Raw genomic sequence first — 19,207 nt, forward strand, 5'->3', positions numbered from 1 at the left:
AAAACAGGTGGTTTACATAAAATCTTTTATTTATTTATAATTTAAAGCAAATAAATAACCTTGTTCAGGAAAGGGACATCATACCTTTCTGAAAAAGTAATTTTCATCTTAATATTGCAATGAAAACATATTTAACAGTAATGTATTATGTCCATGACAGGGTGGACATATCTCATGGTTTATTCTTTGAATATATGCCCATAATTATCTGAAAATATGTGTGGGAGCTCAGCTTATATATATTTCTACAACTTCAGTATCTACTATTTATGATAAGACATAAATGGAATGGGAAATTAAGATTACAATTTCTGAGTATTGTGAGGGTTGAAAGGCACTCTATGGTTTTAATTAATAACTTTTTTTTTGGCGGGCCGCCACAGTCTAGGTAATTAATACTATATCTTTATATAATATACATTATACTATAATCAGTCACTCAATCACACAACCGATCACTAATGATAAATTATTCTGTTATGACTAAACTAAATGCTGTGTCAGTGTTTATGCGAGTTCTCGTTTTGTCTTATCCCATGCAACTATTTTGGCTCCATAAGAGGTTAATTCACCCCCACATCTCTCTCTCTCCTCCCACCTCGCCCCCCCCGCTCTCTTTCTCTTTCTCTCTCTCTCTCTCTCTCTCTCTCTCTCTCTCTCTCTCTCTCTCTCTCTCTCTCTCTCTCTCTCTCTCTCTCTCTCTGACTCTCTCTCTCTCTCTCTCTCTCTCTGAGCTGTGGTAAGCGCTGCGGTCAGATTGAGAGTTGACTGGAAGTGGCGCGGCGATCCGGGATGCTTGCCTATATTTCGAATTTAAAAAAAAATCCACCAATGTATTATGTTCCGAGAAATCAGAGGGACTAGGGACTGGAGTAGGGACTCATCGTAAGAATATCCTCGCACCAAACAAGGTGGCTAAAGAAGTGCAACTTGTTGAGCGCTCACTGTCTGGACCTGAACCCTGTCTTGACATTATTATTTGTTTGGACTTCTACGCCACCACCACCTTTATCACACTATGCCACAGCAGGACAAGGCGCCCCTCTCACCCACCCACCGCCCTCCTCCACCACCCGACTCTTCTGATGAGCGAGGGGGGAAACGGGACGTGTAGAGAGGCGAGAGACATTCCCAGACCCAACTGATAAGGTCGGAGAGAAGAGAGAGAGAGATCTAAATGCGGTTAACTGTCGACCCTCTTAGAACAATGAATAGTGGCGGATCTAGCAACTTTCTGCTAGTTCCAATACCGGAGTATCCAGTGCTAGACTGCGTGCCCAACAAGACCGTTAAGATTGTGGTTTTGGGAGCAAGCAACGTCGGGAAAACAGGTATGTGTTGGATCATGTCAGGAGGCTATTAGGGAAAAGTGCAATTTAATATTGGACATGCAGGGGGAACGGAGAAGTTACTATTCTGAATTTTATTTATTTATTATTGTGGTAAGCAAGTAGTATATTCACTATAGGCCATATAATAAGTTATTATAATACAATGTGTTGTTAAAAAACAAATGCTGTTAGATTTCACCAATCTCAAATGATAATCATCGACTTCAGGCACGGAGAGTATACTCAATCGACCGACATTCATTCATTAGACTATAATAGTTGTTAGAATAATACTGATTACATCATCTAACTGTTGAAAGTTTGTTTTGCATAAACCAGAAGGAGTGCTAGTAGAAATATAATGCCAACAGGGGGCGACACATGTATATTCCCTACTTTCAATGTGTGGTATCCACAGCAGGACTACTGTCATCTAGAATTCTAGATGCACTGTGGGGCAGACTAAATGACATTTCTATAAAAATGCCCAATCGTGTGTTGTTTTGACAAATTAAGAACATTTTCAAGTTTAAGGGGAATGACTTCCATTTGAGGAATTCACGTAAGAGTTCCCTGTGCTTCAGGACAGTTCAGTGAACATTTGGGAACCACTCTCATAAAGCTAGAAATAGGGAAGAACCCCCCCCCAATTGGTGATGTCACTGGGATGTAATTAAATGGACAATGAATGGGGGCTCTGACTTGATGAAACTGTACACTTTTTTTGTGTCCAACAACTCCAAAACAAGGTTTATATTCTAGCAGTGCTAGAAGGTCTGAACCAGAATTGGAACTAATTTGGGTGTAACTGCTTACACAAACATTTGAGGACCTCACAAACTCAGAGCCCCCATTGACTTTAACAATACATAGGGCGGCTGGGTGGCGCAGCAGACATTGTGCTCGTCACCAATGCAAGAGACTCCGGTCTCGAATCCGGGTGTCAGCATTGCCTCCGGCTTGGGCCGGCCGTCATGCTGACTCAATTGGCAGAGTCAGCGGGTGGAAGTCGATGGGTGGTAATCTGGACGTTGTGGACAGCGACTCCTACAGGTCGGTTGGGGGACGCCTGCACAGCAGAGACAGGAAATGGAGGGGGTAGTGCGAGCCTCCCACACGTTACACCTCGCCGATGAGAGTCCGCGCTGGCAGGTGAAAAGATGTGACAGGCTGCCTCCTCGTGTACCGGAGGGGACACGTGATGCAAGGCTTCTATCCTCCCTACAACCGACCAGTGGGGGGCATATGCAAGCAACGTTCAAGACAGGGGAGGGGAGAATTGGAAACACGAAATTGGGATGGGAGAAAAAAATAGAAAATAAGGAGAAAGTGGATAAAAAAAATTACATTTACATTTTGCTTTGGATAAACATTTACATTTTTATCCAAAGCGACATACAAGTTCTGTACGACTTACAAGTTCTGTACGACAAGTCAGCAGGAAGGGTACAACTCTTTCGGCGGAGTAACAATGATCAAACAGTGCTGAAACTTGGGTGCTGCAGTATTGAGTGCATAGACATAAGACATATTAGTATAGTAGGAGGAGTGCATGGTAGTATAGAACAGTACGAAGGTTAGTGTTTTGGTCTGCAGGATCCATTTTCAATGTTTACTAAAAGAGAAATCATACAATTAATTCATTTTAACATGAGACTCATTGGACTTGGCTCATTTTATGTGAAGAACATATACATTAACATATTTTCACACTGTGTACCCCCCCCCCCCTACACATTTATATTACATACAGTATACGGTGTTTGGGTACATGGTAAAACAAAAAGGTTCACTGTACCTTCATTGTCCGCCTCCGCCTTTGTTTCATTGATATTTTCAAGATAAACATGATTTATTTGATTCCATTCATGTCTTAATGGATTCTTTTTTTTTGAGACATCACATTTTAACACTTTTATCGATAAATGTGATCTAGCAGAGGTACATGGCACACATTAACCATATATGCTGTCTAGATTGCTTGTAATTGAGATAAAGTTACAGCTGTTAAGTATTTTACATTAATTGTTATGGCTGTATTGTTTTAAAATCCCCTATAGGCACAGGAAGAACATTATGTGAATTCTTAAAATGGCATACATACGGTACCCATTGTAATAACATTTCCTCCCTCAGTCAGAGCTTGTCTCTATAGAGTTTGTCAGTTTCTCCAAAAAAAAAAAAAAAAACATCTCTAAAATACGTCATGAATGCAAGTCCCTTCATCCACACTGTATATTTAACAAGGTGGCCTATTGGGATGTTAGATCCTAATGTGAAAAACTGTGATTTTATATGTCTGACGCCTGTCTTTTTTCTGTTGTGAAGCACGTTGAGCTGCAATTTTTGTATGAAAGGTGCTATACAAATAAAGTGTATTATTATTATTATTATTATTATTATTATTATTATTATTATTATTATTATTATTATTATTATTATTATTATTATTATTATTATTATTATTATTATTATTTGTCACTTGGACCTGCATGTGTGGATGTTGCCATTTACGCAGGGAGGGGAGGGGGGGGGGGGGGGGGGGGGGGGGTTACTATAAGAATTCTAGGGGAATTCCGCAGGGCATCCTTGGCTTCCTGAGAAGATACAGTAGGACTGAGGGAACCATAAGAAATTCCTACCGTTCCTGACTTTTTCGCAGACGATGGATATATACCACTGGCGCTCGGGGTCCCCAGTAAAAAACCCTCCCCCGCCCTCCTTGTTCATTCTCCCATGACTGAGGTTTTCTCATCCATCTCCGTTTGTCTCTTCCCAGCTTTGATCGTCCGATTTCTGACCAAGAGGTTCATCGGGGACTATGAGGCGAACACTGGTGAGGTTTTCTATTTTTGATTTTATCCATCCATCCATCTTTCTTCTCCTCCCATCTGACCATCCATCTATTGTCCCACCGGCCAGCAGCACAAGCTCTCACTCACTCACTCACTCACTCACTCACTCACTCACTCACTCACTCACTCACTCACTCACTCACTCACTCACTCACTCACTCACTCACTCACTCACTCACTCACTCACTCACTCACTCACTCACTCACTCATTTACCCCTCTCTCCCTCCTCTGGTCTCCTTACTCTTTTACACATAGGCCTAGAGCCCTAGACAGAAGAAAAGGCATCATTTTTATTCACTCGCCTGAGCCTCCTCTTTCTTCTCTTTAGATGCCCTCTACTCCAGAAAAATCCATTCACCCATTGATTCTCTCCCCCCCCCCCCCCCCCAGGGGCCCTGTACTCCAGAAAGATCATGCTGGATGGAGAGCAGGTTTCCCTTCAAGTTCAGGACACACCCTGTGTAGCTCTACAGGTATGATGTGTGTGTCTGTCTCTGCACATGTGTGTGTGTGTGCGTGCACATGTGTTTGAGAGCATACGCATATGGTTAACATGTGTAGTAGTGTGTCGTGTGTAGCAGCGGTTGAGTCTGCTCACACACCCATGCCTTGCTTCCCGGCACACATTTCTGTGTCTGTGTGATGGAGAAAGAGACAACCTGACAAATTGCGAAAAGTGAACCAGACTGTCAAATTGAACTGATATTCGTATCCCCTGCTTTTCTGGCAATTTTTTTTATAAAAAACGTTTCTCCAGTAATTGCAGGAATGCCTTTGATGAAAGAGGAAGTGATGTAACGGCGGTTTCCTCCTCTCCCTCGTTTAGTGTAATGAGTGCAACGTGCCAGACGGCACACACAACAGTCTTTATCTCCCCACGTCTGTTTACAATACCAATCCTCTGAGCGACTCCGGTTAAAAGCCGGGCTTGACAACCGAGATCCATCATTTTAGATCCATCGTCTGGGGGAACCGGCAGATGAAAGCAGATCAAACGGATTTGAACAAACACCTGTTTAAATTGGAAAGGAATAAGAACGGGATTAAAAGGGGAAATCCACCCTAAAACACAATGTATACATTGTGCTGTTCCAGTGACCTGTGACGGTTACAGTAAGTCAATATCTATTGATGGAGACGGCGGTCTCCCTAAGCAGGAAATCAGAGCCTCGGGGGGAAAAAGACCTGTGATGTGTGAGTTGGTTAATTGATAATGAATTAGTCTAGACTATGTGGGCTCATATAATTTTAGTTTGAGATATTACATCTACGTGAGTTTTATTTAAATGTAAGGATTATAGCTCTGAATCAGAAAATGTACCCAATATCCCGATAAAGTCACCACGGGTTTACTGTCAGTGTCCTGGGATTCATTCATTGTCTATGGAGCCTCTTCAGAATTTGTCTCTAGATGACACTTTGTTTGGCAGGTTTTTGTCTTTTTAGGGGAGATTTGTCCATAAAATTTTTGGATTTTCCATTGAATAATTAATTAATTTCAGAAAGCTAGCCCGTGGACGAGTCTGCAGCAACCCAGGGAGGGTCACAGGTCACCGGGCCTGAAGAGAGCGCAGCAGGCTGGGTGGTAGGGGTGGGGATCACCCTAGGCCCCACGATACCATATTATCAGGATACTCGAGTCACCATATTGCAACTGCAAATGATGTCCCCAAATGTAAAACTTTGTTTACATAAAAAGAAAAGAATTCATGCGTCATTTGTTTTATCGAATAAGATTATAAGAATAATATTTTCACTCATTCCAATACATTTTATTGCAGTAAATAATAATATTGATACTTGCCGTCACTGTATATTGTATATTCCTCCAATATATATTGTATATTCCTCTTTTACTTACTTTTTTACTGTATGAAGCACACTCTCAGGGGCTCATACAGAACCAAGCATTTCACCGTAAAGTACATGTATTTTATTGTGACAACTAATAAACAAACTTCAAGTTCAAGTTTCAAGTTTCTTTAATAGTTGTCATACAGAAGTACAGAATACTTTTATACAAAATGCTTCTTACTGTTATGCTCCAGAGACGGTGCTAGACAAGATAAGTATGAAATAAAATAGTATAGCATGTAAAATAGAAGTAAAAATAGAGGTCACTATACATATTGTAGACATATGTACAATGTTCGATGCAGAATAGAAGTAACTGAGTTACCATACAATATACTATGCAATGTACTAATATACAATACTATATAGTGCAGAGCAGAAATGGGATGAGGTACAATTTAGGTACAATTTACAGTAAGGTGTACGAGTTGTAGTGCAAATCCTTTACCAATAAATATAAAGTGTAAAGTGTGTTTAGGTGTTCTAAAGTGTGTAAAGTGGGTGCTGCAGTGAGTTGTTTGTTTAAAGTGAGTGTGTGCGTGTGGATGTGTGTGCTGTGTGCATTTGATGGTTGTTGCATAGTGTTTATTGTTCATTGAGCAGCCTGATGGCCTGGGGATAGAAGCTTCTTCTGAGTCTTTCTGTGCTCGCCTTAAGACTCCGGTATCGCTTGAACTTGAAACTTGTATCAATATAATATCGGCACGCAATATATCGCAGTGGGTGGCCATTGATATAAAACAAAGCCCCTCTGATTATGGTATTTTTATAGCCCTAGTCGCCGGTTTGAATCCCAGACAGAGACATCTTGGCGGGGGGGGGGATTAACTCCGTACCGCCCTCCCCTCTTTCAATACCTACCATTGAGCAAGGCACTTAACGTCCAACTGCTCCCAGTGGCCAACGGTGTCGGATTGCGCTCGTACCGGGCAGCTCCCAGGTGTGGACATGTGGAATGTGTTGAGCGCCGAGTGTGTCGATGTGCTGCAGAAAGAGCCTGCGTTACACAACAACAAACTCCGGAGTAAAATAAGGTTTTTGGCTCGTGAGGAGTTTGCACAAGCCAGAAGTGAAACATACACGTGTCACAGGATCGCAGGCTCAACGCTTCCATCCTTCGCGTGAGTTCCTGGAGTATAGTCGTCCACTGTATATAAAGAGCCGTTCTTGGGCAAAGAGAGTAATCAGGAACAGCTGTCGGAGATTAAAGAGAAATGATTAAGACTTTGAAAGAAATTAATGAAGTTATGCATACTTGACAGGCTACTGGTGTTCACCAGGACGTAATGAGGTTATGTTCTCCTGACACAGTCTGCACAGATGAGTCACGCAACGCTAATATTTACCGCTCGTAAAAGGCTGTAACCCTCGGTTTGAATTCCATTCCCACGTGATCAATATAAGTTAATCATCAAACCGTGAACCCCCCCCACCCCTTCTCTCTCTCTTTCCCCCTCTCTCTCTCCCCCCCCCTCTCTCTATCACCAGGATGATGCGGAGGGGCTGTACTGCCAGGAGCAGATCAACAGGTCAGAAAACATCGTCTGTCTGTCTGTCCTTCTGTCTGTCTGTCTGTCCCTCTCTATGTCTGTCTGTCTGTCCCTCTGTCTGTCTGTCCCTCTCTATGTCTGTCTGTCTGTCCCTCTATGTCTGTCTGTCTGTCCCTCTCTATGTCTGTCTGTCTGTCCCTCTCTGTCTGTCTATCCCTCTCTATGTCTGTCTGTCTGTCCCTCTATCTATCTATCTATCTATCTATCTATCTATCTATCTATCTATCTATCTATCTATCTATCTATCTATCTATCTATCTATCTATCTATCTATCTATCTATCTATCTATCTATCTATCCATCCATCCATCCATCCATCTATCCATCTATCCATCTATCCATCTATCCATCTATCCATCTATCCATCTATCCATCTATCCATCTATCCATCTATCTATCTATCTATCTATCTATCGTCTGTCTGTCTGTCTGTCTGTCTGTCTGTATATCTATCTATCCATCTATCATTTGTTGTGTGATAACCTCCAGGTCATGTGATAACCTCCAGGTCATGTGATAACCGCCAGGTCATGTGATAACCTCCAGGTCATGTGATAACCTCCAGGTCATGTGATAACCTCCAGGTCGTGTGATAACCTCCAGGTTGTGTGATAACCTCCAGGTTGTGTGATAACCTCCAGGTCGTGTGATAACCTCCAGGTCATGTGATAACCTCCAGGTCGTGTGATAACCTCCAGGTCATGTGATAACCTCCAGGTTGTGTGATAACCTCCAGGTTGTGTGATAACCTCCAGGTCAATCTATTGGGCGGATGGCTACGTGCTGGTGTTTTCCATAACGGACCACAGCAGCTACAGCACCATCCAACCCCTGTACCAGCATGTCCGACGCATCCACCCCGCGGGAAATATACCTGTTATACTGGTGAGGCAGTGTGTGTGCCTGCATGAGTGTGCCTTTTGTCATGGTTCATTCATCCATCCATTCATTCATTCATTCAATTATTCATTCAATCAGTCAGTCAGTCAGTCAGCCACCGACAGCCCATATCTAGTTGTGTGTTGCCGAAGGCTAATGTTTTTTTTTTCTTTCTTTTTTTACTTAATTTTTTTTTTCAATTTTGATTTACAAACATACAGGTACAAAATCCAAAATACCCATACAAAATTCACAATACTATTAAACAGACAGAAACAATAGAATTATTTACATTTCAATTTATTTTCTTGTTTCCCTTTCATCCTTCTGTGATGTCGTTCCTCTTCTTCCTATATTCCCCCCACTTTTCCCAATAATGGTGTCTTAACGCATCCACCGCCGGAAACGCTTTAAAACGTTATTGCCCGCCGGGAAGAAACGGCAATCGATAATCTATATATGCGTTTAGGCCTATAACTCACATTCTAGGAATTACTGCAGAAAACGATAAAAAAATACTTATATTCTAGACAGTATTTTTGTATGAATGTATGAATGAAAAAGTATAACCTTCCCACATACTGAACGATAGATAATCGATGTTGAATGGGCCATAGTAATGTCAATATACCAATAAAATTTTAAAAGTTATAGCCCTGCAAAGAAGGTGAGCCACTCCATAGACTTATAGCGCTGGCAGAGAGGGGCATTAGATGGGTACAATGCTCGGCAGGCAATGTGTTAATGAGGCTAATAACTATAATCCTATAACAGGCTTGATGAATTGAAAATGGAGGACCCTTATGTAAACAAGACGAAAGTATTTTTCTGGTCTTCATCCTCTTAGCAGTTGTTAGTATTGAGCTGTACTGTATTGTACCCATTCTGCAATCTGTTAATAAAGTTTTCAATCAATCAATCCCTCATCTAATCTGATATCATCTGTAATCTCCCACAGGTCGGCAACAAGAGTGACCTGCTACGCGCCCGTCAGGTGCCAGCAGACGAGGGCGAGGCATTGGCTGCATCACTAGGTGGGACATACTTCCATGTTGGCAAGAATTGTAATAATAATAACTTTATTTGTATAGCACCTTTCATACAGGGGATTGCAGTTCAAAGTGTTTTACACCAGTAAGATATAAAACAGATAAAAAATCTGTGTAAAACAAGCAGCAAGAGCAAAGCATAAAGTGGGATAAAATAATGCAGATATATTAATCAAAATCTTATCAGAACCTCACGTTCCAATAGGCTTCTTGAATTTCTGTAATCTGTTACAAAACATGATAAAGGTCATAGTATGCACCCAGCGGATAGTGGGGCGTAGAGATAAAAGAAAATATAAGTAAAATAATAGCAAGGGTAAAAAGTGCAGACATATAAAATCACAGTTTTTCACATTAGGATCTAACATCCCAACAGGCCACTTTGTTTAGGGTTTTATTCAGTTTTAGTAGAATATAATAGACATGAATTGAGAACATAAAGTGCAGACATATAAAATCTGTTTTTTACAATGCAATATTGTGGGCTGCTGTCCACTTTTTTCAAGCATTTTCTTCATTGGGACATGGTCATGGCATATACGATATAGCCAGTGTGTGACCCAATAGCCGGCATGAATGCCATATAATCTATCTCTAAAGGGGCATTGCACCTATAATACATTTGAACTCTAGATGTGTGATAGTTATGGTCTTTACTTCACTAGATGTTTGGTTGTAAATGTTTTAGAGAGAATAAAGCATTAAGTCATTTAATACACAACGCACATATTTAACCAACCGAGGAAGATGAGGATACATTTAAAAAAAAAAAATTTGGCATTTATACAAATGTGGGATATGTGTGTGAGGTGAAAGAGCTGAAAGAGCTGACGTCTCTCTTCTCTGGGTACAGGAGGGGCGTACTTTGAAGTGTCAGCCAGAGAGAACCACGAAGGAGTCCACACCACCTTCCTTCACCTGTGTCAGGAGGTACCGTCCTTTGGCTTGTTTGTTCGGTATACTTGCTTTTAAGTCCACGCGTGCAAGAGGGCGAAGCTGCGTATCCTGCGTTCCTTTGGAGCGTACTACTTTGCGAATGTCCTCTGAAACGTTCTGCGTCTGAAAGATGCAATGAAGCGCGTACATTGATTGAAAACTTTATTAACAGATTGCAGAATGGGTACAATACAGTACGGCTCAATACACACAATTGTTAAGGGGATGCAGACCAGAGAAAGACTTTCGTCTTGTTTACATCAGGGTCCCCCATTTTCAATTCATAATGACATTAATGACATATGCAACATACAGATATATATCTTGACATTTCTGACATACAGGTATACAGTACTGTTACATTTGTGACATACAAGATATGCAAATATACAGTACTGTTACCCTAACAGAAAATCCTAACAGAAAATTATATACATACAAGGGGGAGGAAACTGTACATTAGGAGGGGGTGGGAGGGGGGGTTTGGACATTTATGGGGGCCAGTTTCGAATTGCAGCCTCCCGTAGGTGCTCTTTGAGAGCGGTTTTGAAGGTGGAGCACGGTTTTGAAGGTGGCGCAGTGTGGATGTTACAGGCAACACGCTAAAACCCCACATGGAAAGCTAAACAACTAAAACAGAGACTTTTTCCTGCTGTGATCTCAACATAACCTCCTCGAGAGTTGCCATGTTTTATGTCTACGTTGCAAATCTGGATAGTGGATAGTTCACAAGGAAGATATTCTTCTTCTATATAATTATAAGTTTCGACCAGGGAGATGTCGGCCCTGATCTGCCCCCTAGTGGATAGACTTTTCAATCCTCCAGGTACACGCAAAATATGCAGGCAAGTATGTCAACAATGCCGCTTGTCTACCTCTACGCATGGTTGAAAGCAAGTATACTGAGACCCTCACATTTGTTTGTTTGTTTGTTTGACTGTCTGTCTGGTTGTACATCTCTTTTGGTAATAGGTCGTGTTTCAAGTTTCAAGTTTGTTTATTAAATATCACAATAAAATACACATACTTTACGGTGAAATGGTTCTTGGTTCTGTAGGAGCCCCTAAGAGTGTGCTTCATACAGTAAAAAAAGTAAGTAAGAAAGTAAGTAAAAAAAAAGTAAGTAAGTAAAGAGGAATATACAATATACAATATACAGTACAATATACAATCTAAAGTACAACCTAGGTACAGTCTAAGTACAGTGAGTAAAAATTAGTAAACAGTGAGGTACAATGCAGAAGATATGATTCCTTTATTGATCCCCTTGGGGGAAATTCAGGCATCATAGCGGGAGGGGGGAGGGGAGGGGAGGTACAGGTAGTAGAAGACATACAGGTCACAGAATTATAGTACAGTGGAGAAGTACAAATAAAAATAGAATAAAAAGGCAGTGTAAACAAATATACAATATAGTTAACTCTGGACATGCGCATATGGGCAACGAGGTGCGAGATGAGGGTATGTATGCTCAGTTATCTTGCCCTACAATAAATATGCTTACAATATATAATCTAATTATCTAAATCTCATCTAATATATAGTCTAAAGAAACTAAATGCTTAAATGTTTAGGGATGTCCCGATCCGATCACGTGATCGGGATCGGGGCCGATCACGTGATTTTCCGAAGATCGGGATCGACAATTCTTTTTAAAAATCGGATTTTTTTTTTTTTTTTTTTAACTTTATTTTTTTATTCAACAAACATGACCATGTTCACGTCTTAAACTCATACTGAGGTCTTAGTTTTGGTTTGAGTTTAAGACGTGAACATGGTCATTATTTGTTGAATAAAAAAAGATTATAAAATAATCTTTTTTTTTTGATCGGATCGGGAAAGATCGGTATCGGTAGATACTCAAAATCACATGATCGGGATCGGATCGGGAGCAAAAAAACGTGATCGGGACATCCCTACTTAAATGCTAATATATGCTATATATAATCTAGTAATCCAATAGTCTAAATCTAATCTAATATATAATCTAAAATGCTAAGAATATGCAATATATAATCTGATAATCCAATAGTCTAACTCTAATCTAATATATAATCTAAGAATGCTAAAATGCTAAATGCTAAATACATGCTCTGATGTAGTATACAGTACAGCGTCCTATAGACCACTGCACTTAAATATTATAAACATTAGTCTACCTGGAGACTCAATGAGGTAATTGTAGATGTCGCCATAAAACGCATCTGGCCATTGAGTGGGATCATTTTTCCATTATCCTGTTCGGCTGAAAGGACACTGGCCACCGAAGCTCCCCCCTCTGGTGGAACATTCAACATTCATTCGCGCGTCGTCGCGCGCCGTTCAGACTCCGTTGGCAATCTGCGCATGCGTAGGTGCTGAAAAAGGGACTTTAGCTCTGCCGATTTAGTTCTGATCGATTTGGAATTGGTTGCGCCGTGTTCAGGAGACTCAGGCGCATACAAGTCTATTCGATCATGTCTCTAGCACCCCCACAGCCGTAGCTGCAACCACTTACGTCAAGGCTCTCATCCACATTCATTCATTTGCTCCCCCCGCTATCTCCTCCCTGATTTCAATGTAACACGGAAGTGCAGTGGTCTATTTGTGAAGTGGCTTACATTCTCCTCCTTGTGCCCACCAGGTGAGCCGCGCCCTGGGCGGAGGCAACGGAGAGAAGAGGCGGGGAGGCCTCCACCTGGCCAGGCCCAAGTCTCCCAACATGCAGGAGCTGAAGAGGAGGTTCAGGCAGGTCCTCTCCTCTAAGGCCAAGTCCACCACCGCGCTCTGATCACCCCTCGGTGGAGGAGGAGGAGGAGGAGGAGGAGGAGAGAACATAGAGCTCAATGAAACGGACGAGGTCCTTTGTGGAAAGCTGCGTTCTTATTCTGGAATCTCCGGGGATTTAGATGGTATTTCTGGCACGGGAACACTCGCCTGAACTTGGCTGCAGCGGTCTAAACATTTCAAGGGAGCCCACACAGTCACTGTATGTGGGCAATGGACAGACATGCTTTCTTTAATGGTTAATTTTACTATATATATATATCTCTTTGAGAAAGGCAGGAATGGTATGGAGAGATGTTCACAGGGCTGGATCTGAGCCCACAACACTGAGTACATGGCCCACTGCAGTGACTGGGGCGTCCTAGATGAGCATAGCCCCTACAGTAGGGATATATAATGTTGATCCAGGAACGCCCTGGATGAACATTGTCCCCTGTGGATGCAGTGTGTTGATTCAGGAACGCCCTGGATGAACATTGTAAGAGGTTTACGATTCCCTACACTTCTCTGTGTTTCGGACCGACCACAGCCAAATGTAAACACTCTTCCCAGGATGCGATAAGGACACTAGAGGAAACAAAATGTCAAAGACTCTTGGGACAAAACCAGCGTGTGTCATGTTGCAAACTTGCCCTGGAACGTCACCAAGAAAGACTGCGTCAGTGAAATTCTGAGCGACTGAAAGATGTAATCGTGAACGGAACCGCTGTGAAGCCGAGGTCCAATTGATGAGCTGACCCGTTTGCGAGATTGTGATTGACATAGCCATCCACCAATCACACTGTCCCTGGGCACTGAGACTTCTTCCTCATACATTTGTGGTGAGACAGCACACTGAAAAAGATGTTCTGCCCGACAACAACAAAAGGCATGGAGAGCAGCGTTTGATGTACTGTTACAGTAACTGAAGATGAAGAACTACGCCCAGTTTAATGATTCATACATGTTATTCTTATGATCTAAGACAGTCCCAACAATATTAGTCAAAATGAACAACTCTCTCCCTAAATCAAAGACTAGAGTGCTAAAGGTCAAATTTGCGACGTCATTGGGTATTAAAGGGGAATTCCGGTATTTCTAAACCTGGACCGTGATGTGTCTAAATGAATAATGGGGACAACAATTTTTGTAATTGATCCAGTATTGAGGGAGATCTCTTCAGCCGGCAGCTGCAAACTGGGCTGAGATATAATCGCACAGGGCAAACATGCACATTAAAGTGTGTCCACTAAAAGTGCCACTGACAGACTGTTATACATGTCTGAATAGTGTACATGTCTGACAACATCATGTAAAGGAACCCTAGAGTGATGGACCTTTGTGTTTATATTTCTTCCGGTCCCTGTTTATCCATTCCACTATTCCACAGGCTGTTTTTTTTATGTTTACAGAAAAAAAGTCATGAAGGGGAAATACATCTCTAATATATTTTATAATCAGTCGCGACACATTTGATTATTTGTAAATACTACTGGCTTATTGAGTGATTGTTTTTGCCATTCTCCTGCCAAGTGTTCGTGTGTACTGATGCCAGGTCAACACATTAACTTTAGCTAATAACATTACCTCCACTCTGTCTGCAGCTGGTCTCTCCACTCTTGGAACAGCTTTGGTTAAGAATGTCTTCTCTTGGACTGGTGGTAGTAGTCATCAGGGTCAAAATGATGGCTACAAACCCGATGGTCTGCAAGGCACAGTATATGTGTTTTCATCCACTTGTACCTATCCAACAAAGGTAGTCTATGAAAATTGTGCAAAGTCTGGCTCGACATTTTCTTGGTACAATTCGGATATGCACAAACAAAAAACCATTGTTTAATATTTTTTAGATAATGAGGTGCTTTCTGCTCTCCCAACAAGACAACCTAATCTTCCTCACCAACTCACTCAAGTTTCCACTGTAACGCGAGTCTTCCTGCAAGGGGGGAGGGGGGTGCAAGCATAGGGGGGGGGGGGGGGGGGGGGGTTTGGACATTTACGGGGGCCAGTTTCGAATTGCAGCCTCCCGTAGGTGCTCTTTGACGTGCACGGTTTGCCCCGTGTGATCACATTGCAGCCTGGTTTGCGGCTGCCCGGCTGAACTCACTCAACACTGGACCAATTACAAGAAAGTGCTATTATTCATTTAGACCCCACATGACGGAGAAATAGGGTCCAGGTTTAAAAATATCGGAATTCCCCTTTTAAATCTGGAGCTTCTCCACAGACAATGAATTGGGAGAGATGGTGTAGATGCCCGGGGGAATGTTCTGAATATAAGGGTATATTTTCAGTACCCACAGTTTTAAGAACTGAGAACACTACTATAGAATAAAGCTCAATTTGAGCGCAGTGGGCAAGGCGCTCGCCACTAACGCAGGAGATGCTGGGTTCGAGCCCAGCTCTCTGCGTTGCTTCCGGCTTGGCTGGTCGTTCATACTAATACAATTGGCAGTATTAGGGGGTGGGAAAGCCGGTGGGTGGGTGATCGGACGTTGTGGACAGCGACTCCTACAGGTCGGTTGGTGCGCCTGTACAGCAGAATCAGGAAGTATCGGGGGCAGCGTGAGCAGTGCAGGTGAAAAGATGCGACGGCTGCCTCCTCGTGTACCGGAAGGGACACGTGATGCAAGGCTTTGTCCACATTGCAGCCGACCAGTGGGAGGCATGGTCTAACAACGTTCGAGACAGGGGAGGGTAGAATTGGATAATACGAAATTGGGATGGGAGAAAAAATTGAAAATGGGGAGAAAAAGTAGATACAAAAAAAGGAATAAAGCTCAATTTGGTATATTAAAAAAAAATATCTACCTGATGACCTCACATGTTTGAGTCTGACTTTCCTGCTCTCTGGCTTTATAGAGAGAGGAGCTCATGGTCACAGTAATTTGGGTGTGGTGGCACAATCTTTTGATACAGAACTCGGGTCACTGGCGCAATCCGCCTAACACATCTGGAGCATGGCGTGTAAAAGTTCTGTTTGTCGTGGCAACGGTAACTAAGGGAGGGAGGACGTGCAGATGTTTTGCAAATGGTCAGTCGCAATCAATTTAACCTTATCTCAAACCCTGCCCTCTTTGTTGTGTGGAAGCGACAGTTGTGATTGGAGGATCAAGAGATAGGAGGGTGGGATTTTGAGAGGTCGATTTCCCCAGCTTAGCCTTCCTCTCAGCGTTGATTTGTGCCAATCGGTGAACTTGACTAGCCTACGTACTGTAAAACTGTACTGTATATCCTGTATTTCCAATGCAGATTCAAAGGGTTGTGATATATTTTTGTGAGTCAAAAACATGAAAAAGGCTCTGGCTAATTAAAATGTATGGCTTCACAGAATCACTTGGATCATTCTAGCAAGAGGAGCAGCATCTGCTAGCTGTGAGGCTCACCATGTGACCGCGGTGGCTGGTGTGTGTGTTTATATATGTGCATTTAGAGGAAGTGACAGTTGACCTTCCATTCTCATGACCTCTCCATATTTCTTAGTCAGCTCATGTACACACACGCTCTACACACACACACACACACACAGAGGAACATGCACTCAAACTCTCTTCTTCCCTAGCTCTCTTTCTTTCTCCCTCTCTCTCTATCTCTATGTCTAACTTTCTCCTTCTCTCATACTCATACATAAAAAATGTATGCATTGATATGGCTGTCTAGACAAAAACACAACATGAAAATGCACACATACACACACAAGGATGTCTGGAGGCCAGGACCCCCGATAGCAACAACCTCCATGGCATCTGGAATTTCTCTCAGTCAATGAACCCCCACTCTACCCCTGCAACACGCACACACACTCATACTTACAGACACACACAAACATAGGCTACTCACAGACACATCCCACACACACACATACTCACCAACACACACAGCTAGACCTCTTCAAAATTGTCCGGTGACCCCAAGCCATGACCTTTTGCCCTTTGACCCATAAAAGCAGCGGGGATCTGGCAGAGTGCCCCCAGGGTCTGACTGCGGAGACGTGTTTAGAGAGAGAAGCCACAGCTGGACTCACTGCAGGTCCTATAAGAGAGAAGCCACAGCTGGACTCACTGCAGGTCCTATAAGAGAGAAGCCACAGCTGGACTCACTGCAGGTCCTATAAGAGAAAAGCCACAGCTGGACTCACTGCAGGTCCTATAAGAGAGAAGCCACAGCTGGACTCACTGCAGGTCCTATAAGAGAGAAGCCACAGCTGGACTCACTGCAGGTCCTATAAGAGAGAAGCCACAGCTGGACTCACTGCAGGTCCTATAAGAGAGAAGCCACAGCTGGACTCACTGCAGGTCCTTCACACTCAGCCTTTTGTATCGAATCACCGTCACGGAGCACGGGGGGGAGTGTTCTCACTCACCCCTTTTGGGGTGCGAAACGGCGCTGATTCGTTTCACCCCCCGCTGAACGGGATCAGCTGGCAGAGGTGGTCTCGGGTTCGGCCCCGGGAGAACGGGGGTGTGGCTTTGCGAGCTTGTACCTTTTCACGGGTGTGGCGCCTGGTGCTGACATAACGTCATACATTTTGTTTGCCATTGCTATGTCTATACATTGTTCGAATGCATTTATTTCTATTAGACCAGTGGTGCCCAACCAGTCGGCCGTGGTCGACCAGTAGATCGCTCAAAACGCTCAAAAGCGGACTCTACAACACCATCCATTCGTGATAAAATGGGGTGGGTTATATTGACAAGGCTTGACAGCAGAGGTTCAAATATAACTTCATATTTATTGGCAATTTGTTCATTTTATATCAACATCCAGAGTCCGCAGTCGTGTTAAGACATTCCCGTTTACATTTTCGGTCGACCAGTAGATCAATGACATTCAATATAATCGATGCAAGCAATGTTACTAGTAAAAGGTTATAAAGCTATAAAGTTATAAAGTTCCATCCTAGAGGCAAATCTTTCCTGTGACAAAATGGCATCCAATGTAATAAAAAAAGTCAACCAACGAACTCGATTCTTGTACCGGATCTCCTCACTGGTAAACAAGAATACCCTGAAGACTCTAGCAGGAGCACTCATTCAAGGGTACTACGACTATGCTTGCACCTCATGGTACCAAAGCACCTCAAAGGCGCTAAAAACAAAATTACAAACATCTCAAAACAAACTGGTCAGACTACTGCTTGACCTTACTCCTAGAACCCACCTCACCCCTGCCCACTTTGACAACCTAGGATGGCTTAGAGTAGACGACAGAGTACAGCAACTTGCAATGGGCCTGGTCTACAAGATACACTACACGACCAAGGTACCCATGTACATGACAAAATACTTCCCAAAGGTCAGTGAATACCACGATCACAACACCAGAGGGAGCTCCACAAATCATGTTAAACCCAGATTCGGCTCAAACAAGGGACTAAACACGTTTCGCAATTATGCCACATCAATGTGGAACGCCCTACCCAAAGCTGTAAAGGAATGTGAATCACTACCCACTTTCAAAAACACTCTCAAAAAACACCTAAGGGAGACTGCAACTCGAAACTGGCCCCTGTAAATGTCCGAACACAACCCCCTCCAATGTACAGTAAATTACCAAGTATGGTCTTGTCAATAATCCAATGTACAGTTTTAATAATAATAATTTAGGACCTGCTCCGAGGTCACCATTTGGCACACATGCGAACCATGCATACAATGCGTATCTGCGATTAACCCAGTTTTGTTTGTACAGTTGTACAGTGTCCCCCACCCACCCCTCCTACCCACCCCCGCCCCCCCCCCCACTCCTACCCAACCCCCCCCCCCCACCCACCCAACCACCTCCAATGTACAGTCCCCCCCCACCCCCACCTACCCAATCCAATGTACAGTTTCTACGTCAAATGTATATACTCTTTTTTTTCTGGACTCTTTTTGTATCACAAACAGTACTGTAATTGCAAATCTGGTATGTCATAAATGTACAGATGTAGCAGTACTGTCTATCTGTATGTCATGTATGTCATATATGTTACGATGAATTGAAAATGGGGGACCCTGATGTAAA

General features: G+C 42.8%; 1 protein-coding gene across 1 annotated transcript; it reads left to right on the forward strand.

Annotated features, from left to right (window-relative positions):
- The first annotated feature begins 742 nt into the window (after positions 1–742).
- On the forward strand, positions 743–18,077 carry rasl11a (RAS-like, family 11, member A). Its single transcript, XM_084327887.1, has 8 exons — positions 743–1,331; positions 4,111–4,167; positions 4,579–4,661; positions 7,531–7,571; positions 8,348–8,477; positions 9,430–9,505; positions 10,374–10,450; positions 13,080–18,077. The coding sequence occupies exons 1-8, from the start codon at positions 1,178–1,180 to the stop codon at positions 13,224–13,226; spliced, it is 765 nt and encodes a 254-aa protein (XP_084184013.1). The 5' UTR covers positions 743–1,177; the 3' UTR covers positions 13,227–18,077.
- The last annotated feature ends 1,130 nt before the right edge of the window (positions 18,078–19,207 follow it).

Source organism: Notolepis coatsorum (genome assembly GCF_963971535.1).
Source record: "Notolepis coatsorum genome assembly, chromosome: 13".
Lineage (NCBI taxonomy): Eukaryota > Metazoa > Chordata > Actinopteri > Aulopiformes > Paralepididae > Notolepis > Notolepis coatsorum.

Excerpts from the sequence above, each read along its gene's own strand:
- rasl11a (XM_084327887.1), top strand. The coding sequence starts at position 1,178 with ATGCGGTTAACTGTCGACCCTCTTAGAACAATGAATAGTGGCGGATCT. Across the intron at positions 4,662-7,530 it reads CACCCTGTGTAGCTCTACAG|GATGATGCGGAGGGGCTGTA; the intron begins GTATGATGTGTG and ends CTCTATCACCAG. Across the intron at positions 8,478-9,429 it reads GAAATATACCTGTTATACTG|GTCGGCAACAAGAGTGACCT; the intron begins GTGAGGCAGTGT and ends AATCTCCCACAG.